General features: G+C 51.0%; 7 protein-coding genes across 7 annotated transcripts; 3 read left to right on the forward strand and 4 right to left on the reverse strand.

The window, feature by feature from the left end:
• Window positions 1-796: 796 nt before the first annotated feature.
• On the reverse strand, window positions 797-6,200 carry Z519_07128 (uncharacterized protein; the record flags this gene model as incomplete). The annotated part of the gene is made up of 8 exons (XM_016764863.1): window positions 797-1,110; window positions 1,248-1,469; window positions 1,562-2,061; window positions 2,126-2,468; window positions 2,528-3,312; window positions 3,365-3,465; window positions 3,553-3,791; window positions 4,625-6,200. 8 exons carry the CDS (start codon window positions 6,198-6,200, stop codon window positions 797-799), a joined length of 4,080 nt encoding a protein of 1,359 aa, XP_016618813.1.
• An 877-nt stretch (window positions 6,201-7,077) lies between these two features.
• Window positions 7,078-8,241, reverse strand: Z519_07129 (uncharacterized protein; the record flags this gene model as incomplete). Its single annotated transcript, XM_016764864.1, has 1 exon — window positions 7,078-8,241. One exon carries the CDS (start codon window positions 8,239-8,241, stop codon window positions 7,078-7,080), a length of 1,164 nt encoding a protein of 387 aa, XP_016618814.1.
• Window positions 8,242-9,050: 809 nt separating this feature from the next.
• Window positions 9,051-12,852, reverse strand: Z519_07130 (uncharacterized protein; the record flags this gene model as incomplete). Its single annotated transcript, XM_016764865.1, has 2 exons — window positions 9,051-9,255; window positions 9,305-12,852. The coding sequence occupies 2 exons, from the start codon at window positions 12,850-12,852 to the stop codon at window positions 9,051-9,053; spliced, it is 3,753 nt and encodes a 1,250-aa protein (XP_016618815.1).
• Window positions 12,853-14,026: 1,174 nt separating this feature from the next.
• On the reverse strand, window positions 14,027-15,629 carry Z519_07131 (uncharacterized protein; the record flags this gene model as incomplete). Its single annotated transcript, XM_016764866.1, has 6 exons — window positions 14,027-14,473; window positions 14,523-14,865; window positions 14,910-15,067; window positions 15,124-15,278; window positions 15,326-15,470; window positions 15,519-15,629. The coding sequence occupies 6 exons, from the start codon at window positions 15,627-15,629 to the stop codon at window positions 14,027-14,029; spliced, it is 1,359 nt and encodes a 452-aa protein (XP_016618816.1).
• A 2,252-nt stretch (window positions 15,630-17,881) lies between these two features.
• On the forward strand, window positions 17,882-19,622 carry Z519_07132 (uncharacterized protein; the record flags this gene model as incomplete). Its single annotated transcript, XM_016764867.1, has 6 exons — window positions 17,882-18,039; window positions 18,104-18,489; window positions 18,561-18,631; window positions 18,685-18,900; window positions 18,958-19,311; window positions 19,368-19,622. The coding sequence occupies 6 exons, from the start codon at window positions 17,882-17,884 to the stop codon at window positions 19,620-19,622; spliced, it is 1,440 nt and encodes a 479-aa protein (XP_016618817.1).
• Window positions 19,623-20,744: 1,122 nt separating this feature from the next.
• On the forward strand, window positions 20,745-22,306 carry Z519_07133 (uncharacterized protein; the record flags this gene model as incomplete). Its single annotated transcript, XM_016764868.1, has 3 exons — window positions 20,745-21,350; window positions 21,422-21,955; window positions 22,019-22,306. The coding sequence occupies 3 exons, from the start codon at window positions 20,745-20,747 to the stop codon at window positions 22,304-22,306; spliced, it is 1,428 nt and encodes a 475-aa protein (XP_016618818.1).
• Window positions 22,307-23,045: 739 nt separating this feature from the next.
• On the forward strand, window positions 23,046-24,366 carry Z519_07134 (uncharacterized protein; the record flags this gene model as incomplete). The annotated part of the gene is made up of 3 exons (XM_016764869.1): window positions 23,046-23,203; window positions 23,257-24,052; window positions 24,112-24,366. 3 exons carry the CDS (start codon window positions 23,046-23,048, stop codon window positions 24,364-24,366), a joined length of 1,209 nt encoding a protein of 402 aa, XP_016618819.1.
• Between the last annotated feature and the right edge of the window lie 739 nt (window positions 24,367-25,105).

Below are 25,105 nucleotides of genomic sequence, written 5' to 3' on the forward strand. Positions count from 1 at the left end.
TAGGTAGTTTGGTGATCAGCCAGCCGGTCAGCCAGTCACCTAGGTAGTTACATAGTGTAACAAGGCAAAGTGGCTGTGTTGTGCTGGGTTGGCAGAGTGGTAGCAGGGGGAGAGTTGTCTAGTCACATGTCAAACCAAAATGGGCTGATAGGGGGAGTGCGGAACAGTTTACAGTGCTGGCAGAGTGTCATTCTTTACAATTTGAGCAAGGTATCATGAATTCTATGGCCCTTGGTGCCGTCTACCTGGTTCCTGAGTGTTTTATCAGTCCTGTCCTGCTCCTCGATGCCGTCGCCGTGCCAGGCGTGCGTTGTCCTAGCCGCCGCCTCTCTGGGAGGTGGTGGTGGTGGTGGTGGTGTTGTTGTCTTGTCAGCGCCAACCGGAAACGCGTTCTCGATTCCGGACCTGCTGGACAGGCCTCTGTGCGCTGTTGCACGTGCACACCGAACCCTGAAGTGCCCTGTTACAATAGTTATCTATGGGTGGATAATTAGGGAGGGCGTGGATATCTGGATGGCGGCGCTACGTCCTGAGAGGCACGTTGTCGAAACTGAGTATCAATGAATGAACTTTAACAAAGCTAATAAAGGGTAGCGGCATCCTATATCTTATATCATATATCCTCGCAAGAGGGCTGCCCAGTCCTCTAATTAGTTAGATGGATTAGAGATCGGTCATGGAGGCCATGCAATAGATACTTCTAACGAACCCGACCACTATCCCACTAGTTATTTCCTTCTTGTCCTTCCCGTGTTATGCCTCGTCGAGTCGACATCCCTCCCTCCCCTCACTTTCCTCACGGAGCCACGCCCCGATTATACGCGAAGGAATGACTAGTCAAGAACTCGAGATCGCCATCGAGCATGAACTCGCCCAGCTCCATGCCGAGCGGGCTCTGCTTGCTGCTCGCGACCATACCGGCGCTGTTGCCGCCGTTGAACATGCCCATGCCAACGCCTACCGCCGCGGCCGCGCCACCGAGCAGGACTCCGTAGTCGCTTCCTTCGTGATGCGGTGCTGGCGGCACTTGGCCGAACACGGACGCATTGGCCGCGTGGTATGTAATGGGGTGCCAGTCGTGGGGTTGTGGAAGGAGACCCTGTCCAATTGCTGAAATCGGAGCGTTTCGGTTAGGATATGTATCCGAAATCGAAGAGAGAGTAATGACCAAAAAGGCAGAACCTTAAATGTAACAAGACAGGGATGGGGGAACGGATGGATGAACACTTCCCCTCCGTGATACGTACCTAGCGCCTGAACGACCTGGACAAATTGTTCGAGATAATCTCGGCACCGCGCCACCATGCGATTGTCGCTGTCGAGATGGCGGATCGCTTCGATGGCCATGCCCAAATGCAGGCTCATATCCTCGGTCGACTCGGTCAATGACATGTTTGATTCGTTGCCCGAGGCCTTCTGGTCGATTTGGACCAGGACACACGCACCCAGAACCAAGGCTGCATTAAAGGCTGCACAAGATTTTGATCAGCACCATATCAGTACTTCGAAGAAAAAAGACCAGAGGGGCGAAAAAGAGACCCGGCAGCAAAAAAAAACATACTGTAGTACAGCGAAAACCACCATGCACCCAACAAACCCCACTTCGAACGCCCTGTCGCAGACTGCAGAGCATTATGCACCAGACAAATAATCTCCTTTGCCGACTTGATGGCGATTTGGATGTGGATGCTGCCGACCTGCTGTAACAATGAGGTATCCTGGTGGTTCGTCGGGTTGCTCAGCCCATCGAGGAATTTGACCAGCACAGGCCGATGCAGGAGTATGCGGACATTCGTGTAGCGTAGGGTGAGGATGAACCGAAGGCGCAGCTGCCGCCATGCTTCCTCTGCCGAGCTCTCGACCTGCGGCAGGCGTTCTGGCAGGATGTCTTGAGTGGCGATGAGCCTCATATGGGATGGCAGTCCCCGTTGCCACTCGGACAGCTGATTTTCGATCTTGTAGACTAGAGCGACTGTATCGACGGCGTTTGCTTTGAACGAGCAGGCGAGGTTCTGGCCGTAGAGCGAATCTATGATCGTGCACAGCACCTTATAGAGCGCACTAAGGTCGGGATAAGTTTGGCTTCTATTAAAGATGTAAGGGTTATTCTCCTGGTGCGACTCACATGGTGCCGTTGAAGAAGGCTATGCTCAATGACTCCTTCTGGTCTGTCCCTGCACCTGCACCGTCCAGAACAGAGAATTCCACTGGCGGCTCGAGCTGGACATAACTGTCAGGGATCGCTGGTGGGCGTCCAAAGGTCATGCTCAAAGTTCGGTCGAGCATGATACAACCAAACCACGTCCTTTTCCGGACCTCCTGCTCGGGTGGAGGAAAAACTCTAGCTAAATCACTCGAGTGAAGCCCGATTTGAAATGCAGCTCGTACAGCAAGACCATGTGTCTTCCATGTCTGTACCGATTTCTGCGTTCCCTGAAGGTACTGACCCATGAGGAGGAGAAATTGCACTGTTTTTGTGTAAATATTCGACCAGGCCCATGACGGGGTGAGGCGGTAATTAACTTACCAACTTCCACACTAGTCCCGGTCCCATTCTCGTTCTTCTCGTTGAATAGTCCTGAAGCTCGTCGGAAGTATATCTCAGACTCTGCGCTTGCTTTCGCCGAGGTTGACTCCACGCTTCCTGGAGTGGTCGTGTTCTCTCGCGCATGCACCATGGCATGTGCAAAGACGATATTCAGCAGGGCAAGCCAAATCCTCCTAACGCCTTTGAACTTGTCCTTTCTGGCCTGTTCAAATGTTGCCATGAACGATTGCTCGTGAATGTAAGGAAACAATAAGCCAGTGTTACTGAAGTACCAGTTGAGGAGCTCACGAGCCACCGAGTCAGGAGGAAGAGCGTAGATGTTCACCTTCTCGAAGGGAGGATCGTGCGTGGTTGGAATAGGCGAGGCAGGGCCAGAGGTGTTGATGAATCCGCCTGTAAATCCTACCGAGTGATGTTCTGCGGGAGACGGTTTCCAGGGCTCAGGGTCGTGAGTTAATCGGGCCACAGCCCTAGAGACGTGCCGGAGGAAAGCAATGTTCGACGAAGGACCAAAGAATGCGCAATCTTCTTCCTGCGCAAATGTGACGGCTCCCATTGCATCAATGGGATCTTCGATGGTTTCCGCATCTTCGAGGCTCTCTTCTCGTAGGCACGCCGTCTCCGGCTGCGCAGAATCCGTAGAAGAGACGCCATTCGAGACGGTCGGATTGGCAAGTTGGTACACACCTGAGCGATCACGGTTCTCTAGAGAGGCAAGACGGCCTTCCACCAACTTCAGTCTATCCTCGATCGACGACAGGTATCTGGACGGTGGATTAGCGGCAACGCATTTAGGATTCAAGATCTTGAACTCACTCCTTGCCGATAATGATGTTCGAATATGACGCAGACTGTTGATAGACGCACTCGAATCCCAACTCGATACACAGTGAGCACTTGGGGCGCGTGCCATCGCACTAGGAGGCTCGACCAGAATAGTCAGACAATGCAATGCTCATCGCCGTGCTCGTTTCAACATCCAGGAAGTAAATGGAAAGACTCACACGTGATTTCCGCCCACGACAAACGGTGCACGCCAGCGCGACTCGTCGTCGTTTGCTAGGGGGATCAATGCTCTCCGACGCCTGGTCTGCTCCGGAGATCCCGCTTTTGGCACTGGCCCATTCGGACTCTTCAGCCTTTTGGCGACGTTGTTGGGCGCTGTCGGTATGAAGGGCGGAGTGGACATCGTCCCCAGGCTGATGCATATTATTCTGGTGGATCATGGCTCCTGTGCCAGCATCTGGCAAGGAGTCAACGGCACAAGCGACGGGGGGAGTAGTAGGGAGGCAGAGTGAATCGTTGTCGGCCTCGCTTGCCGGGACATGACCCTCCTCTGTGTGTTGTTGCTCTCTCCTACTCGGCTGACGGGGCTAAGGCGGACGGGGATCCGTTGATACACGCTGTAATGGGGCTGTAGCTCCTAGGCTCTAGCGACTGTCAGATGGTATGACGAGGCATTCCCTCAAACGTCTACTAAAGACACGGGGATTGTGTTTAGTGATAGATGATGAGTGTGCGAAGGATCTTCGACTCTGCGGGGTTCGCGCAAGCTCAAGCCTCGTCTATAGCGCCGGCCTGTTTCCGATGTTTCCCCGTCCCCTCCAGCGCACAGATCGCCGCCATCCAGGTAGTAAACAACAGTGCAATTACTTTTCACCTGGGTCAATGCAATATCTACCATCATCTAGCTATAGCGATACCCATAGCAGGACTCGTATCCATGTCACATGATGAGGCTGCCGTATTTCAGGGGCAACACCTTCTCCAACGATGTATGGGCAAAGGCTATCTTAAGAGGCTCGCTGAAGCGGCTCCCGTGATGGACTGATTATATTTTATGAAAACAAGCCCTCATTCTTTCTCCTTAAACACTCCTACTTTATCCTATGAAACCAATGTAAACCACATTCACTAGAATGCTCCTCTGTGAACATAAGCGGGCCTTCCACTGCAGCAGCCGACCGATGATTGTTTCCATTCCCTTTGAGCGAAAAGCTAATAGGTGACCAGAATTCGTCTCAGTGCCTTTGTTCAGAAAGTCCACCAAGATCTATCAAGCACAAGTATAGCTACTCGCCAGGCTCTTGTCCCCCATTCCCCTATACCGCGACACAGAAGGGAAGGGACACAGGTTCCTCGTCACGACCGTCCCATCTGCTTCCGTCTTGCGAGCTTCCAACACATCTGGCGCCTTCTGATCCTCAACCCATGCCACAACTGCCGACAGTGGATCTACCGGCACTGCTCCAGGTGTCGCACCCCCACCACAGTGATCTACACCAGGGGCGAGGAAAGTGCGATAGAACTCGGCGACTGTGGACGAGTTTCCCAATGCCTGTGTGACGTTCTGGTGATAGGCAACAGTGTCACCCGGAAATATCAGTTGGTCCGCAAGGCCGTGCCATACGATCAGCTTCCCGCCAGCGGAATGGAATCCAGAGAGATCCGATTGACAAGAGCCTATGACTTGCCCGAACTCTTGTTGGGACTGATTGAAGATCTTTTCGAAAGCCAAGTATCCGATCGAGCTCGTGTCGAAATCCGGGTCCTTCTTGACAAAATATTTGATCCAGGCATCATTCACGAAAAAGGGTAGTCCGACTCGAGTTCCATTGACGACTGTCGTGTTGGCCAGACTGTCCAGTGCAGCTCCAGGATTCAGGGCATATGTGTGGGAGATGGAGAATCCCTTGGGCCCTGCTAGGATCTTGCCGACAACGCTGGCCATCTCCTTTGTGACATTCTCTTTGCTGCCGTCGCACTGCACACTTGTTCCAACCAAGGTGAACGGGTCAAACTTGCAGAGATGCACATCTGTGATGACGCCATCGGCCACTCCGTCAAGAGAATCGCATGCTGCGATGCTCGCATCGGTGAAATATTTGAGAACGCATTGACTGATATATGTCCCTTCCTCTTTCATGACAACCTGTGGCCAGTGTTCTGCAACCACATACCTGGACCAGTCTATTGCTGGCGCTCCGGCAACAATGCCGTCAAAATCCCTAGGATACTTTTGCGCCGCCATCAAACCTTGTCTCCCTCCTGTGGAACATCCATTCCAGTATGAATGGTCCGGCTTTCTGCCATAATATTGTGCTGCGATCGCCTTGCCCGCCACAGCCATGTCATGCACGGATCGCGAGGCAAAGTTGAGCAGGAGGCCCTCATTCACGGTGCCGTTTGGATGCAGAGCCCACAGCGCTGGGCTGTAGGGATCCCCTGAAAGGCCTGCATCGGTGGATGCTGCCGCATAGCCGAGTGCGACCACCGGGGCCAAGCTGTATTCGAAGAATCCCGCAGCATATCCAGAGCCTCCGGTTCCGACAAAGCGTCCATTCCAACCAATGGACGGCATCCACACTTGTATCTTGACGGTATCGTTGGCGCCATGGTGTGAAATCACCAGATCAACACTGCAAAGGTCAAGTCCGGTGAAGTTGCTGTTCAGGAGAGGAGGGCTGGCAAGGACCGTAGAGTTTGGAAGATGTTGTGACTGGATCGACAGCACGCTTGCTCCGGGAATGGTCGGCTTCACCAGCGTCGCACAAGTTATCCTGCCACTTGCAGCTCCCTCAGCGGTTGGAACGAGGGCTGCAAGCCCCAAGGAAAGTATCAGGAGCAGGCTGTAGTTTCGAAAACTTGACATGCTCATTCGCTGGCTAATCTGCTGGTTTCAAACACCTTGTGGTTTTTATAATAACAGTAAAATTGTTCTTTCTCTGCAGTTCAGCAAGAACGTCTTCTTCCTGAAGGGGGGGGGGGGGGCGCTGCATTTAATGTAATCCAGCAGCACAGCAAATTGAGCTCCCTGCCGCAGTTATACCGTGTCAATGGTATTCCTTTGGATAGCATGGTGGCACTTGACAACGGGTAACCCTCTGATTCTGGACGGCATAACGGAAACATAGACTCGTCCATCCCCTACTGCTGTTTGTTTGCAATTTGTGGAGTTGTGGTTTAAGCCCAGTCCCAAAGCTTGTTCCGGGCTCACCGAATCGATCAGGGCAAGAAGAGAGAAGAATGACATACAAGTAAAGTATCAGAAGCCTCGAGTGAGATTTTAGAAAGACGCACTGTGACACCTGATCTTCGTCCAAAAAAGTAGCCAGCGCTGACTAACCCCGTTCCCAGCCCTTGCATTTGACTTCCGTGGCTTTGGGGGCGAGAATTTGGATGGTAGGCTATGCACACGTAGCTAGTTAGGTTTGGATCTGGAACTGGATCGCGATAGCTATAGGCTTACACGAGGCACGCTTGCTGGCAGAGCAGGGTGCTAGGCGGCGTATCAAAAAGTCGAGGGATGGATGGATTCTGCAAATTCAACAGACCCTAAAACGTCACACATTCATGATCCCATCGATCAAGGTGCTATTATTAAGAGGCAACTCGTATGTCACAATGCGCCTAGACAGCCAATCTTGCCGCGTCCACACAACAATTCTGCAAAAACGCCCGTACGCCAGCCTTTCCTTGTGATCAATGAACGGCCACTTCGAGATGCCACCTTTTCACCGCATAGATTGTCAAAGTCTCAACTCGGCAAATCTGTTCTCGAGGTCCGTTGCTCGCCGAACTCCCTCGGCAGGTGTATGGTTCTGTCCGCCCACCGGAGCGCCACACTGAGGACAGCTCGCTCTCTCCATCGGCAGGCCGCATTCTCCGACAGTGAACGGATGATTGTTGGCACAGGTATACCAGTGACCAGATCCACGGAATGTACTTGCCATAGCATTGATCACAAGTCTCCACTCGGCGTCATTTACCACTGTGGTGAACGTCGAGGACTCCAACATGTCCTCCACTGTCTTCAGCTCACCAACGACATGTCTGGTGGACCCTGGATGTCGAGCGCATAGTTGTTTTGCGTCATCAATGTGTTCTGCGGCTTCTTTAGTTAGGACTGTCAAGACTTCTGATCGACTGCTGTAGGCCCGTTCCGCAAGACAGCACTGCGCATAAAATGTGTGAGATTCAACTTCGATGGCTGGTTGACGTGCCTCCTGAGCGGCAGCAATAAGTTTCAGGCAGTCGACTCTGTTGGATTCCAGGTTCACATCTCGCAGACCAGATCCAAAAAGCGTCAAGAAGTCTGATAGTATGACAATGTCGCATCTCAGCAGGAGCGATTCACCCTGTAGAGTCTGGCTGGTCTGTACAACGGGATGGTCAAAGCCCACATCGCTACTTGTCTTCCCTCGTCTTCGAGCGAACTGTACCATATCCCAAACCCGTTTAAAGGGCTGTTCCTCGACATCGACATGTCGAAGGTATTCCATAATCCGCTTTCGGGTCGTCGCGATCGAGGAGTAACGCTTATCGTGGGCGACCTTAAATATCAGCTTGATCTGCTCCTTTCTTCCACCTGAAAGTGCAACTTTCTCCGGATCTGGCTTGTGCTTGATAGGTTGGCCGTCTTTGACAGACCGGACTAAGTCGGCTTGATGCTGGTGAACTGACTTGTAAAGAGGAAGGAATTGTTGGTTCGCCGATGTAATGAATTTCTTTGTGGCGTCATCGATGAGCCCTCTGCGGACTATGCGGCCATACCTTGATATGGTTCGCAATGAGCCTCGGCAGCTGCTGCATACCTTGAGCTCCTCTTTTGAAAATGGAATAGACGCGTCTGTAATGCAGACACTTGTCCCATCAGTAGCATAATGCTTTGACATTTCCATCTGACCGTCCATGCTTTCCACCGTTAAGATGTGACCACAAGGTGGTATTATGCATGGATTCTCGTCAAGATTGATCTCGTGATATTCCTCCATTAACAACAAATCGACTACCATCTTCTTGACGTCCTCAGGAGCGCAGATCTGACAGAATTTGGATTGTGGACAGATCTCGCCGCAAAGCGAGGGACATTGATGCCCGTAGCGCAATGTATTCGTGCAGCGTTTTGAACAGGGTATCCAGTCACAGGGAGCAGCACATGGAAGAGTACAAGCGCTGTGAGGGCAGCTTGAAGAACACTTTTCCTCCGCACAGGGAACACATGGCTCATGGCAGCGTTTCGTGCACTTTGAATGACGGCATGACACTTCGCAAGGAGCCTGGCATGGCGGGCAAGGGCTATCGCCATGACATTTTTCCCTGCATAAGTGCATGCAGGATTTGAAGGCACGGCCGCAAGACAGCTGGCAAATCTGATGGTCCTCACTAGTGACTTTGCCATCTTCTCTCTTCCTACACATGTTGCATTGCTTCGGGCAGGTATGACCACACAGAAGGGCCGTGCCGCAAGCAGCTGTACAGCTAAACGTGTTCGTTTCAACGTTCACACAGCATGGGACATCAACCTGATGGTTACAACTGGGGACAACTCGTGTAACCATGTCCTTGCAGACAACCCGAGAAGGATCTGCAACTTGCCAACAAGGCAGAGTATCTCGCATATGCCCACAAGGGAGGGTGATATGGAGGTCATGCAGCTCCTGTGGACATCTGGCAGGGCAGGGATCTCCGCATTTGTTTGGGCAAAGGTGCTCACACCCTTTTAAAGCTCGCGGACAAGGCTCGAGGCACTTGATCGCACTGTGTAGCATTTGTGAATGGCATTTGCTGATACACGAATGGCCACATCTAAGGCGCATTTCGCAAGGTAGATTGCACCCTCCTTCAGGCGAGAAGATGGTAAAATCGTCCGGCTTTGAGACATAAAATTCGGCCTTTGGGTGACGGGGACATTGAAGCTGGAGGCGCTCGCCGAAGTTATCGCCAGATTGAAGAATTTCGATCACAGAAGCCCACATTTGAACGTGGCCGGAGGTTCGAGAGTTTCCAATGATGTACATTCCGTGTTTGGCGCGGGAGAGAAGGACATTGATGCGATTCGAAGTCCGAAGGAACCCACACTTGTTCTGATCATTGCTTCTCACCAAAGAGATAATAACGACTTTGGCCTCTTCTCCCTGAAAGTTGTCAATAGTAGACACCTTGAGTGCCCGCGAGAGCGGGGTCTTCTGCAGCCAAGGTACAGTACTGTGACTAGGCTCATTATTGTTTTTGCCGACCTCTTCCTTTTCTAACTCGAGTATATCGCCTTCAGTCAAAGAGATGTCAAACAATCCTTGCAGTTCTCTACGGATTTTCTGAAGTTGGCCAAGGTAGGGGGTGAGAACCGCTAGATCATTCGCATGGTACACACCCTGTCGAACAAGATGGGAAACCAGTGAAGTGACCATCTTGACTTCAAATTCATTTGAGTAAGAAGTCGTACTATCCGAATCAGATAGAGCGCCGTCCTCAGGATTTGCATGATCAAGCCAGAAGAGTCTCTTGGCCAGCCCGGTAATAGACGGATATGAATTGACCGCCGAAGAGTCACATAGTCTGGGATATAACGTACTGCGGATGAGTTCAGAGATGGAGGGGTGCATTCGACGCTGTGTCTCCAGGGCGCTGTATGGCACGGCGGACTGGGTGGAGCACGAAGGAGTCACCAGTCTTTCGAACAAGGATATGTCCAGAGAATGTCGTTTTCCGGAAGAACTCTCTCTTGAAAGTTCGTAGCTTTGGATATGTGGGGGAAGTTGAAGATGGTCACCTATCAAAATTGCGTGCTCTAGAGAAGGGAGGAGCGCAGTAAGGATATGCGCTTCAAGGACTTCGCCGGCTTCTTCGCAGACAAGGACTTTTGAATTGAGCTTCCTGAGAAGTGGTAACGTTCTTGCCAAACCTGTCGTTGTTACACCGATGACCTTGGCCTGTTGCAAACATCGAAGATCAACACCTGCTCGGACCTGGTCGAACTGTTCTTTGTTCTCCTTGTATTTTGCTAGCGCAGTCAACAGTTCGGCCCGGGCTGTCTTTTTCGATTCGGCCAACCAATGGTAGTATACCTGCTGTCTCTCCAGGTTATTCAGAGACCGGATGTCTGGTTCACTAAGTAGAGTCCGGAGTTTGCGGACGGGGCCGTGGCGAGAGCCGCCCTTCCGCCAGGCATTCAACAGATATGTCTTGTGACGGACAACCATCTCATAACCGTCATCGTCCTTGGCCTCTCCGAAGAAGAGAGCCCGGTAAGATGTGGGATGATAGATCTCTAAGTAACTTTTGAGCGCTGCAACGTCTCCCTTCGGCGTAAGCCTCTTTATGACTCTAGAAATGTTCCTTTCGTCTTCATCAAGCTTCAACTTCAGAGTCCAGTGCTCACGTTTCTCGGTTCTGGTCAAATCGATCAAGCTGGCCAGGACACGAAGGTTGCACGCCTGCAGCACCTCGGATTTTGACCGAGATCCAATGCGGACAATTTGATCAATGCCGTGACGCACCAGATCCTCTAGGAGCTGGTCGAGTGCATGGTTGGTATAGCACACACAGAGGATCGGACCAAGCTTAGCACGCGGTTGTACTGCCAGAAGAACTTTGATGAGTGCCACACCGGTGAAGCTCTTACCCGTTCCGGGAGGACCCTGAATCAGAGCCAGGGAGCGCTTGAGCGATGCGAGGAGGGCATCAGCCTGCGCCCTGTCGAGAACAGACTTCTCTCGGAATGCTTCGTGGTTGGAGTCATCATTGATTGCAATTCTCATTGGACTCTTGTCTTTCATGACGCAGCTGAGGTCGAACTCAAAATTAGGTTTGGTGGCGTAAAAAGGAGCTGCAACTGTCGATAGGTCTGCTTGAGATTCGGGTGCAATATAGTCCGAAAAGGGTATCTCAGGATTTCGGAGCATTGCTTGCAGAGCGCGTAGAGTCGGCTCAAATGACGGCAACAGCACACCGGGAAACTCAACTATCTTGGCGTGTGCAGAACCAGGAGCTTGCATGAGGCCTAGGACGTCTTCTGTGGCATCTTCAACCAGCGAGACAGTAGTAAAAGCACGAATGGGGTCCGAAAATAAGTCTAGAGGCTGTGCAGGTTGATTTTGGACCCGATCATCGTCTGAGCTCGACGAGTCGTCGCTTGTGGCCGATGGTTTTGTTGATCTGCGTTCAATGACCGAGCAGAATATTAAAGCATTATTGGAAAGGAGGCAAAGGAGGGAACCCACCCGAAGGCGTTTCTGAAATTCCCACCACTCTTTCCTCTGTTTGGCTGATCGATGCTTAAGATGGGTAGGTTGATCGAAACCAATCGTGATCAGCAAACCCTGCCATTTACTGAAATCAAGTTTCACAACCCGGGCATTCTCGTATGTCAATTTTCGCGGACCTTGACACTTGCCTCCACTTGCGAGATGCTGAGAAGCTTGCATTTCTTGTTTTACAGCATCTCGAAGCTGTCCCACGGTATCCTCCCGAAGAAGACGGAAGTGTCGGTCCAGGAGTCCTGACACTCCGGGGAGATGCCAATCCTGCTGGTTCATGGAAGGCAGGTACTCGGGGCGTGTTGAATTGATTTCCTTGAATGTCGGCATAATTTGTATATCATAAGCATTCACGCAGTCATTGTCATGACGCGGTCCATCATTGGATAGATCCCCAGGCAGATCTTGCTGAAGCGTGAATATAGCTCTTGAAGGTGAAGTTGTCTTCGGAGGTTTCCAACTTGACAGCTCCCGACCTATCCCTAGACGCTGATTAATGCGATTGACCAGTTTTCTAGATTCATGAGCTTCCACTTCGTCAATCTGAGCAACGATGTCAAAAAGGGAATCTGCAAGCGGCCTGAGGCCATCATTCACCAAGGCGTGAGTGTTGCAGTCGATGATTTTCGAGAAAGCTTTAACGACTGCTTTAATTTCCGACGGTGAAGCGTCGGCTTGGATACGGTCCGCAAGCGTATCAAAGAGTGGCTTGAAGAATTGCAATGCTCGCTGGCCTTGGAAGCCGTAAATGAAATTGTAGATATTCCCAACGTGAACGTCGAGCAAGGTGGATGCTAGCACGTGTGGATGGGTGATGACCTGACAAAGCGGTATGGCTTGCTCTTTGACCGTTTTCCAGCGTGCATCCAAGCTCATGCCTTCCAAGCTACGCTCGACCACTTGTTTTATTCGTTGCAATCCACCATCCTTGGCCAGGGTGACAACTGTCTCTTGCATCACTCCAACTTCCGATTCCACATATGCCAGAGCATGTTGAAAGAAGAGAGGAGGAAGAGGCGTGGGAGGGAAATTGTTTGTACCCCTGGGAACAGAGAGTTTCCAGCTTCCAAATTTGTCATCTGGTTCATTTCTTGTTCGCTGGGGTCTGTTCGGTCGTGGTTGGGCAGAACTTGCAGGATCCTGGGATGGAGCAGAAGCAGCAGCGTGAGGAAATTTGCATCTAGCTCCGTAATGACAACGACCGGTTTTGGCGAACGAAAAACAAAACCCCCGAGGCTGACTGTTTGCTCCAGCTCGCGATGCCATTCTGTAAGGCTCTGAATGGGTCCGGCGAAGAGGCAAGGAAAGAAGCTGACATTCCCAGGAGCAAGCCGTAGGGTATGAGTGATAGTTCGGGTAGGAGCTTTGAGACGGTTCTTATAAATGAACCTTCGCTACTGTGAGGCTGAAGGAGAGTGATTCAGAGGACCAGGGCAGGTCGAACCCTGGGTCGTCTGAAGGCAATGCCAGGCCTTGGCGAAGCTGCTCGTAAGGCAGCCTGATCTTCTTTGCAGCTATCCATTCTTCCGCCTTTTCAGTCACAGCGATCGAAATAATATAGACGGAACAAACATCTCCCCATTCTCTTGACGACATTCGGGTGCAACCTCATTTGCGCTAAGATTATCAACAGAACAGGGCACTCTGGCAGAGTAACTGCATACACCGATAAGGTTGGAATCCAGTCAAAGTGTGGCAGGATTCTTCACCGAATGTGGCCGACCATTTTGATCCTGCGAGGCAGTGCTCCGAGGTGTTCTTTTGCCAGGACCTGGCCCTGTCCATGACCCTGTCCCTGTCTCGTACCAAAGGGACCAAAGACACGTTTACCTCTGATATGTCGAAGTGAGGCTGAAGGCTGGCGTCATCTGAGGGTTGTTGACCAGTCTCGTAGGCAGAAGGATGCAGCAACCCATGGCGTGGCCTCAGTATTAGGTGAATCAACCTTACGTTACCGCTGGCTAGTTGCTCCATTGGTTTTCCGTTGGCTCCGGAGGAAATGCACCCAGCATTAGTTTGCCCTCTGATGGCCGTTGGCCACTGAAGTGGAAGCTGAGCAGAATCTGATGGAAAGGAAGAAAATGGAACAAGCCCAAAGGAAGAGGAAGGGGGACGCAGCCTATTACTTGTTAGCGGGCACCTACTGTGGCATGTGACTGGGACTAGTGGGCTAGAGGGCTAGGGAGGCAACCCCAGCCATTGTAAGCTACTCACCTAGGTAAGCTTGGCTTCGGCCCCCAGTCCCGGGCTCGGGGAGGTAGCCCCCCGAAAGCTACCTACCACGACATACCTACAAGTGGAGGATAGGTACATACTGGGTGCCTAAGTATTGTGCTTGCAATTACACACAGAACTACATGTAGGTACCTACCTAGGTATCCAGGCCATAAATCTGGTCTGGCCTACTAGGCTCGGTATCGCCGAACAATCCCGCCGCTTTTCAAACACCCAAGTGTGCGTTCAAACAACTCTGTACCTCTTCTATCGTGGTGCCAGCATCCAACACCATCAGAATATGTTGGTCCGGCCGCACAAGTAATCCGCCTCCTGCATTCAGTCTGGCCGCCGATAACCACTTCTGGCCTGCCTCACCAATGACCTCAAAATCGCGACCCGCTCGGCAGGTCTTGACGCCAGGGACATCGAGATCTCCTACCAGGGTGAATTTGTCAAAATCACATAGATCCAGTGTACTATAGCGGTAGGATTCTATGTCTGCCGGTGAAAATTCGTCGACGTAGGAGACATCAACAGGCTGCAGACTGCTGCGTGGCAGGCGAATCCACGCATGAGGAAGTCTTGCGCCCACTTCGAACTTGGGCGTATACTTCGAAGCATGTGGAGGTATCTCTTTGCTGCCGTAGACATATCCGATGTGAAGCTCGAGCTGATGATGCTGTCAGTAGAAACCAAATCGCATATTGGGAGAGGCATACGTTGTCGAAGTGCTCTCTTTGATCTTCAACACCTTCGTCAATCACCTTCATCTTCTGGGGATCTTTAATATTGGAATACAGGTTCCTTCTCGCCATCATCAGGTCATCGCCGAGACCTAACGTCTTGAGAAGTGCGAAAATTTTCCTTCCGTTCTTTACGCTTTGCATCGAGTTGACAACGGCTACATGTCGTCGCTCCGATTCATATGTGTTGAGAAGGCTGTCTCCAGCTTGTCCCTTGAGGACAAACGCAAGCTTGTACGCCAAATTGTGGACATCTGCCAAACCAGAGTTCAACCCGAGACCGCCTGTTGGAGGAAAAGAGTGGGCAGCATCTCCAGCTCTGGTCCGTTAGAGTTATGACCTGGCCCAAAGGATGTGACTTACAAAAAGACATTTCCCACTCGATAGGATCTTGCTACTTTCCGACTCAGCACCCAGGGCCGGTAGCTATGAATATCAAACGGCACGTCTGTTCCCAGAGCGCTGACCACGACCTTGCGGCAAAGTTCTTGGTTCCAGCTTTCAATTGGGTATTTATTCGCCTGGATACCCAGTATTGTGGTTAAAACCACGCTCCTGACCATCGGAATCCACTTACGTCAAAATTGCTGATCAAGACAGCGTTCCCTGAAAGGTCGTATGCAATGATGAACCCGGACGCCAAAGGATCCATTATCCAATGCAGCATGCCGACCCTCTCCCCCACGATGGGACGAAGATCAGCATTGAAGTGGATAGTCATCATTGTTTCATCTGAACTGTCAGTCTCGCCCAGTATTGCGCCATTTGTAAGGGCTTACATGAATCCTCGCCATCACTCTCGATCCTCAGGAAGCTGCGAACTTTACTCCGTGCGCCGTCACAGGCGATGAAATACTTCGATCGGATTTGGAATAGATGCCCGGTAGCACGCTCCTCCACGGTCGTTATAACCCCTTCTGAGTCCTTCAAATGAGCATCCCTACGCCATGGGGGGTTCATGACATCACTTACTTGTTCCAATGATACAAACGAAACCCCTTTGCGAAGATCAACATTCGAGTCTTTCGCAAGCACGTCCGTGATAAATTCCTCAAAAACTGGCTGTGGAATGTTATGGATCATCTTCGCTCGTCAGTGGAAATGGCTGCAAGCTTCAATTAGGATTCACAACTTGCTTCAGGCGTGTGACTCAGCACCCCAACGTCCATGCGTTCATAAGGCAGAACACCGACTTGTTGACCACTTAAATTGGTGAGAAAATTGACCCAAAAGGCATCGCGCCTCCTTGTCCCGAGCCGTCGCAACTTGCTCACGTCCAAATTGAATTGTCGACATATCTCCAGAGATCTCGGCGACAATGCATGTGCTTTGGGCGCGCCCAATCTTTCGGGGTATCTTTCTACTATGAGACATTTTACTTCCGGCCGTCAATAGTGACTCTTCGTCGTTGGTGTACCCTAGACTTGCCTCCCAGCTGGGATAAGAGTCGGGCTTGCAGAAGCCCTGCAGGTCCTCCGCCAATAATCACCACCGGGACTTCCACACAAACTGGTTGTTGTTGTTTTCCATTTGCTGCGCCGGCAAACCGCAAATGTCTAGGGTCATCCACGGGATCAGCCAAAGAGAGCCCCATCCTCGACTTCAAAAGAGACGGAAATGGAAAGAAGAAAATTAGGACGACCCAAATATGCAAATCTATTCTCAGAAGTCGACCAGCGGAAGAAGATCTCTTTTATGGTACCTGTGATTGAAGCAAGGAAATGGGCCCGGCGGGGAGCCTTGGGCGGAGAATCATTGATGTGGTGGGGATGTGGTGGGGAGGAGGGGAGATAGGCGTTCCTCGCCGGGAGCAAGGCTGGGGTTTGTCAGGAATTTTTCTACTTTGTTTGCATTTGCCGAGCTCGCCATTGAGACATCGTCATATACTAGTCGAGGTTGCGGTTGGTGTTGGCAAAAGGTATGCAGGGCTTGACACTGACTGAGGTCGAGATTTCTGGCGCTAGTAGTTGGAAATCCACGCCAAGGAATACGGACGACCCCGTACACGACACTTGACCTGAATTTACCTGTGGATATGTGGAGTCTCTGAGAGTAAATGACGAAGATTCTTCTCGGAACGTTGGATGTGCTGAAGATGAAGGAGTCCAAGACGTGTTCTCGAATGGACCGGGAATGAATATCCTAGCCAGGACTTTTTATGTTCTCGTATATGTGTTGCTTCGTGTTGTGACTCTCGGCATAGGTTTTGCCGCAATCCATTGAACCTGAAGGCCATGTCCAGGCAGACAGTACACCGACGGAGCATGTTCACCTGCTGTCTGACACCTTGCACTGGAATACCCTGAACATTGAACGTGCATGACGTCTTCGGGGCACGCAAAATATCATGATATGAATGTCCACCCATGGCCACAAGTATCGCCCAAATCCCCACGAAACCAAGGCCCTGGGCGCTTCCGATAATATAGAGGTTGCCAAGGTTGGATACGGTGTACCCGGATTTTAAGCACCTGTGTCCATGTGTACCACCCCCGTTGACCGTTCCCAGTCCCTTACCTCCTCGATGCCTTTTTTAACCGTGTATCCTATCCATTCCTAATCGTGGGATCCTTCGTTGGCACCTACCGTAGCAGCTTGTTTGCCTGGAGGATGGCAAATGCCTCCAGCAAAATGAATCACAGCATTCATGAGCCTGGGATGAGATTTGATATATGCATGGCTGCCCACTCTTCACAAAGTTCGCTTGGAGCTCTGGTCATGGCGGCTTGCTGAAGGTCCTGATTCCCTCGATCTGGACGAGGCCGATCAAGTAGCCGGACATGCTTGGTAACCTGAACGATGAACGCAAGGTTGATAGAATCGCCGTGAGCTGGGAAAACCCACGGTTCAAGGTTGTCATGCAGACCTTCTCGAGCTGTTCGGCAAATGGGAAGGGGAAGAGAAGCCTCTCTATTTCAAGGATTCGGGATTCTCTCTGCCGAGAGAGGAGATCTGACCGCGCAGTTCATTGGGTTGGCTAAGCGACGGTCGGGTAACATTTTGGCGTATACTAGTCCCTTTTGAGAATGATACACGAGCCCACAATATATGCCAGCCCCGCATTCTGACTCCTTCCACCCAATCACCATATAGATTTGATCCATCTTTTGCATAATCACGCACAACTTGCACAACTCGAATCTCCAAGCGAGCCTCGGGCCGTTTGGACGGCATTTGACCCTTTCTCTTTTTTCCAAACGTCGTTCCCGCTAGCTCGGATTCTTTCGCCCGTATTTCCTCGGGTAGACCCAAAAGTACATGTACTCTGCCGTGGATGGCTTCACGATTCTTCCAAGCGTACCAAAATGTCAGGCAACGCCGACGAATTATCCAACATGGCAGAGGAGACTAAGGAGACCTTTGAAGAGGCTCTTCCGACAACTGATTTGATCGTCGACTGGGACGGAGATGATGACCCTGCGAATCCTATGAACTGGCCGTCTCGGCGCAAGGCCATTAATATCGCTCTGCTTTCGTGTTTGACTTTTGTCACGTATGTCCCCAGTCTGAGCAATTTCTCATGTCCGAACCTTCGGATAGCTGACCCGGATTTCCAGCCCGCTCGCATCCTCCATGTTCGCACCAGGAATCCCAAAAGTAATGAATGATTTCAACAGCTCCAGCGTCATTCTGGCGTCATTTGTGGTCTCTGTGTATCTGATCGGATACGCATTTGGTCCTCTCGTCTGTGCTCCCATGTCGGAAATCTACGGCCGGTGGCCTGTCTACCAGATCACAAACGTCCTGTTCATCATCTTCACCATCGCTTGTGCGGTGGCACCATCGCTGGACAGTCTCATCGGCTTCCGATTTCTGGCAGGGTCCGCCGGGTCTGCACCCCTGGTGCTGGGTGGAGGAAGTGTGGCAGATCTGTATGCGAGAGAACAGAGAGGTTCGAAGATGGCGATATTTGCGATGGGTCCGTTAATTGGTCCAGTAGCAGGTACGATCACAAAAACTGTGACCACTTACCGAGCTCCTTCGTTATGCATGTATTGATTTACTTTTGATCAGGACCGGTTGCAGGTGCCTTTCTGTCTCAGAACGCCGGTTGGCGTTGGGTTTTCTGGGTCATTAGCATGGCAGTAGGTGGTGGCCCTGGATTGCTTTCAGTATTTTGTCCGCTGACCGCAGCTAGGCTGGGATGGTAACGGTGTTGTGTTTGCTGTTCATGAAGGAGTCGTATGCTCCAGTTCTTCTCGAGAGAAAAGCTGCCAAGCTCCGAAAATCGACTGGCAATTTGCAATACAGGTCGAAGATGTCGACGGCAGATTCTCCTCGAACGGCGCTTGCAAAGGCCCTGATCCGCCCGACCAAGATGTTCTGCATGTCCCCGATTGTCTTTATATTTGTCGTATGTCACGCCTCACATACCCAATATTAGCGACCTCTAACCGCCAAATGTCCCTAGATCTACGTCTCCATCATTTACGGCTACCTCTACCTCCTCTTCACCACAATTACCGAGGTCTACGAGAGTATATACGGCTTCTCAACAGGCCTTGCGGGCCTGTCGTTCCTAGGTATCGGTGTTGGCATGTTCATAGGTTTGGTGTTGTTCGGCGCTACAAGTGACAAGCGCATACAGAAGAAAAAAGAGAAAGGCGATGTGTCGCCAGAAGTCAGGCTTGAAGGCTTGATTCCGGCTGCAATCTGCATCCCAATTGGGCTGTTTTGGTACGGATGGTCCACGGACAAGCAGATCCATTGGATCATGCCTATCATTGGGACGGGCTGGGTCGGACTTGGGCTAATGGGCATTTTCGTGAGGACTGGCTCCTTTTCGTTCTAGGGTTCTCTGCTGACAAGTCACTGTTTTAGATGGCCGTCCAAACGTACCTCGTCGACTGCTATCCGCTCTTTGCTGCGAGTGTCACAGCAGCGAATACCGTCGTTCGTTCACTTACTGGAGCCCTGCTCCCGCTCGCGGGACGGCCATTATACTCCGGCCTTGGACTGGGCTGGGGAAACAGCGTGCTGGGATTCATCGCGCTTGCAATGGTCCCTTTGCCATTTGTTTTCATGAGATACGGTGCCCGGCTGAGAACCCATCCGCGATTTCAAGTCAGCTTTTGATTCCACAAGTGGTGCATGGGGACTTCCATCGCTTTTTCCTGTAGGCTTCATCCACTGGATTTGAACAGTGAGAAGAAGGTGCCGTCGAAAGTGGGCAATGTGAAGGCTGGAGTCAAAACTTTGCGCATTGTCCTCAAATCAAAGAAGCATAGTCCGGATATGGACTAACTCACGCCAAGTCGTACCCCGCAACATATGAAGTAGCACTTACGATTAGCAACACTGTACCTGCGGATACAAACCAGACACGGCGGCTGCAACTTACTATGGCCTGACAGAGCTGTGAAAATTGATGAAGGATATCACTTCTGCTGGGTCGAAGTTCCATCGAGCATTCCCAGGACAAGTACCGAGAGTCCAAGACAAGAATGAAGGTGGCACGAGAGGCAATCAACAAAGGACAGAGACAATAGGTATTCCTTCGGATATCGGTCTGCGGGGCGATTATCTTTGAAAGCAAGATCAAGAGAAACGAAGACACTGCAAGGCTCAAGACGGATGTGTACAATATGAGCCGCCACTCCGATAGACCATCGACGCCGAGAAATATGCAAACAGTGGGAGGGGGCGGAATAAATATATTCCATGTCCCCCTCCTTCGGCAAGAAGAAGGTTCCACCATCGTACTCCGTATTTTTGCTTCCTTCAATCCTGGGGAACTGGGAAAGCAGTGCGGAATTTGGCCTCGCAACCCCGCGCTGACCGGGGCATGTCCAGATCGAAAAAGATCTAGCTAAAAGAAAAGCCCAAATCATCTCCATGCCACAAGTCTCATCCATTCCGTACGAGCAGAGCAGGTGGTTGTTTTATCAACTCCTCTTTTCTCCTCTTTCTCGGCGCGTGGCTGTAGTATCTATGAGCTTGATTTCGGGGCAGACCGATGTGCAGGATCGATGCCGGACCGCCTGTTTCTCCTGCCACAGACGGAAGGTGAAATGTGACCGCCTCGCACAGAGCTGCACGCGTTGTCTCCAAATCAACCTCCCGTGCAGATATCCGTCCTCATCGAGGTCAACCACGGGCATCGCGCCGAATCATGAGCGTCCAAAGGGGAAACCGAGAGGGCCTTACAAGAAAGGGAAAAGCGCCCGCGAAAAGGAGCTCGAAGAGATTGCACGGATTATGACGGTTCGCTGCGAAGAACTGGAGAGGAAGCTTCAAAGTTCAGCTTCTACAGGCGCCATATCTACCTTCGCTTCAGTGCGGCAATGTTACATTGACGACAATATCACACCCGGTGAAACATCACACGTTTTTGACTCTCAGTGCGCTGAGATGCTAGCGAGCCCGATTTCGTCTTGCGACCTCATTCGGACAGCGACAGACAAACATTTCAGCGATCCAGTTTTCAACACAGCTCAAAGGACCCAGTTTGCGGGCGCCATTCCTTTTCAGCCTCCTAAAGGTCAGATTTTCGAGCTTTGGCACATATACATGACTCGTGTCGAACCACTCACCAAATTAGTCCCCTACGCCTGGTTCGAGGACCTGCTCATCCTGACAGCCCAAGAAGCAAAGGTGCCCGAGCCGGGGGCGCGAACACTGATGTTCAGTGTCTGCTTTGCTGCAGTCAGCGCTCTCACTGATGATGAGATCACCCAACAATTCGATGAAGGTAGAGAGGCATTGAATTCGCGCCTCACAGTTAGCATACAAACCACATTATCGCTTCCAGACGGGCTCCAGCAACCGGGCACACGTCTCCTGCAAGCCTTAGTTTTATACGCAGTATGTTTCAGCTCTTGCGGGAAACCTTGCAAGGCTCTGAGACACCTAAAGAACTGATGAGGTGAATATAGGTTTCCCTACATCGGCGTCTTGATGACGACCAAGCCACGTTCACGGATGCTTTCAAACTTGCGTTCCACATAGCCGGCCTTATTGGAATAGGAAAAGCAGAAGATGCAACTTGTCCTCCGTATGATACTGAGATCAGACGCCGCTGTTGGTGGACCCTATGTAGGCTGTGGTACCAGTGCGCTCAAAAGCCCGGGTGGGATGTTGAAGAACCAATACCTTTGTCTGATGTGCCGCCTCCGCTGAATATAAATGATATCGATCTCATGTCCGTGACAGAGGAAATGCCGAAGGCAAGGCAAGGTCTGACACAGATGTCTCTCTTCCTCGTCCATCTGGAGGTGGTCCGTCTCACCGGGAAGCTGGAGCTTCTAAACCGCAGCCCCAACACGTCCGAGAACAGCATCTCAATCGGTGTTCGACGAAGAAATTTAGTGGAAGAATCTGTTAGGAAGATAGAGAGAGATTTTTTGTGGCATTGCGACACATCCCGACCCTTTGACTGGTTCTTAATGCTCACCACCAAAGCCATGTTGGTATGTTGTAATCAGCACCGTCTTGATCCACGATATACCAGTACGTTGCTAACAATGAGACAGAATCCCATTGAGATGATGATGTTGGACGAGCCGGAGTACGGCAGTCGTCGCTCCGGCGTTCTGTCGACCCAGGCCAAGGAAGACAGAAAATTCTTATTGCGTCTTGACGTAGTCGAGTGCTGGCACATGATGAACACGCACGAGAACTTGAAGCCTTGGCGGTGGTTCTTGAGGAATATCCCAGAGGCATTTTCGGTGGATGATCTGTGCGCAGACCTCGTCAGACTCCCACAATCGCCATACAGCGATCGAGCTTGTGCTCTGATAGACCTGATATCTCGCGGTTGAGCCGAGATCAGAAAATTACCAAACCTGTCACCCGATACATGGTAGCATATTTGTCCTGCAATCTTGCCATCAGATTCATCACGCTCCCAATACCTTTATGCAGGTGGCGAACCTTGTAACTGTCCATAAATTTCCACGAGTGAGAACTTGCTCCACCAGATGCAGGTTTCGCGCCGGGTCTAATTGATTCCTTGAAATACAATTGGTTCATTATTGGTATTGCGTCTTCGATTCCAGGCTGTTTCGATGCCATATAAACAGCTGATCGCTTGTGCAATTGCCGTTGGTGGCCACCGCTGAATATTCGGGTCCCGAAATTCCGCGCTGTCTTCCGAGACAAGAGGAACCTAGAACTTGGTGGCAACAGAGACGCCTGCTTCCCTTCACACAGACTCGGCAAAATGTGGAGACACCAGGCCATGAGTATATGCAGGTCGATCAGAGGTTATCCGAGATTATTCCTATATTGTATCTGGGCAGGAGCGGTCAATCATGCGAAGAGGGTGTCTGGCTTCCTGGGGAAAACTACCTAGGTGTTTATGTTGATTTTCTTTTCCAATTAGCTCCAAGTTGTCCTTAAAGCTCAAATCCCCATGCAAACCAGTTCTTTAGCTGCCAAAATTACATCCTAAATGCGAATTTGAATATGCTTAATCTCTTTGGTCAGTTGCTCAAACCTCGACCCATCTAGAATTGACGGAGGCAGCAAAGCAGAAGCAGAAGCAGAAGCAGAAGCAAAATGGCGGCCCTGGAACCAGCAACAAAGGTCCTCATAGTCGGATCTGGACTATCAGGAGTTGCATTGGCACAGATACTCCGCAAGGGAAATGTACAATTCGAAATATTTGAACGCGACGACGGGACTCGATCCCAGGGTTGGACGATAGGCTTGGATGAGTTTGTTGATTCACAGTGCAAGTTCAACAAGGTAGACTAACGAAAACAATTAGGTGTTTAGCAGGTCTCTACCGACTTCTTCCAACAGATCTACCTGAACTGGCCAGCAGCAGCCCGAATTTCCATCGCAAAGACACAATAGATTGTTTCACTATCATGGATGGGCCAAGTCACCAAATTCTAGGACTTACAAAAACAAAGCACGAGGGTGGAAAGGTACCCATTCTATTCGTGAACCGTCTCAAGTTCCGCGAGGTACTCCAAACTCACCTCAACGTGCAATATTCCAAACAATTTGTGCGTTATGAGGAAGACCGTGACGGGGTGACTGCATACTTCAAAGATGGCACCAGCACCCGCGGTCATATCTTGGTTGGTGCAGATGGATCAAATTCCCCAGTGCGCGCTCAGTTTCTCCGGGGATTCAAGCCAGATCCCAGTCCTTTCCTCACAGCCCTGGGTAGAGTTGTCCTATCCAAGGACCTTTATGAACCTTTGCTCGAGCACTCAGCGAACGGTATCCTCGCTGGCGGACCCGATCAAAAGACATACTGTCTCCTGATGAAGTATTTGGACAATGATACTGCTATCTTCAACTGGACTGTGTCCTGGCGGTCCAGCAACTTGGAGGAAGACTATGCCAAAACGGTTGAGGCTGGTCCAGCAGCTCAATTGGAGATGGCAAGGCAACGTATGAAAGACTGGCCTCCAGCAATGGTCAACGCTTTGGCACAGTGTGAACCGTCAGATCTACAGTGGCCGCCAGTTAGACTGATGGAGACTGTGCTTCCACCTCGAAACTTGCCGAGAGGCCGCGTCACTTTGATTGGCGACGCCGCTCATTCAATGGTATGTATATACCTCGGTCACTGTGAAAGAGCAACTCCTTGCCTGACGATGAATGACAGGTGCCTTTTAGAGGAATGGGAGCCACAACTGCTCTTCTTGACGCGTGCGATCTCGGAGAGGGCTTGATCAAAGGCATTCAAGCAAAGGAAGACCTTCAATGGGTTCTTCAACTCTACGAACAGGTTATGATCCCCCGTGGTCGTAACAAAGTTTTGGAATCTAGAGCTACAGCCGACTCTGATGATGCCCGAGAGATAGCTGGCGGTCGGATAGATGAAGCACAGGCGTCATCCCATCCCATACCATTGCGTTAGGATCCTCGAACGCGTGTCTACAGCCGAGGAAGCAGGTATATGCTTCTGCATTTTCACAGGTTTCAAAATCAATGTTCTTCCATTACCAGTGCGTAAGACTGCCTCGAAAGAGTTTTAGCTCGCGATGCTCGTTCACGACTTGACATGAATCTAATATGCGATCCTTACTGCATTTCCATCTTGAGGTGCAGCCAACACAAACAATGTCCGTCGACGTTTGGCGAAATGTTGAACGAAACTATACTTCCATGAGCTGCTGTTCCGAAATCGGATTTCCGAAGGATTGGGGAGGTGATTTCCTCCTACACCACAAAATTAGTCTAGGGTGACACCGTGGGTGATATATTCTCCACTTGTTACACATAGTTGGAACCACTGTACCGGACCCAGTAGCGCCTACTCGTCCCCCAGGAACTCACTGCGAGCTTTCACGATTGGTCATGAAATTCCTCCGGGATCTGAAATTTCGGCGCCGAATATTCAGGGTTCAAGGCTGACTTTAAGGGGGTGGTGGAAGGGAAGCGAAGATCCTGCAGTTAGCTGTACGAGAACGGAAGACCAGGAGCCAGAATCTGATTTGCGTTATGTCTCAAAGAAGACTCTTCTCATTTTGGCGCCTGGTGAGGATATACAATGCCGCTGTATTCCACTCGATGCGTCCACCCATTAACATGTGTATGGGTCCACGAGGATAATCAAGATTTCGTTCTGGGGAAACAAAATAAAGGAGCCCCCGAGA

This window comes from Cladophialophora bantiana (assembly GCF_000835475.1).
Source record: "Cladophialophora bantiana CBS 173.52 unplaced genomic scaffold supercont1.10, whole genome shotgun sequence".
Taxonomy (NCBI): Eukaryota; Fungi; Ascomycota; class Eurotiomycetes; order Chaetothyriales; family Herpotrichiellaceae; genus Cladophialophora; species Cladophialophora bantiana.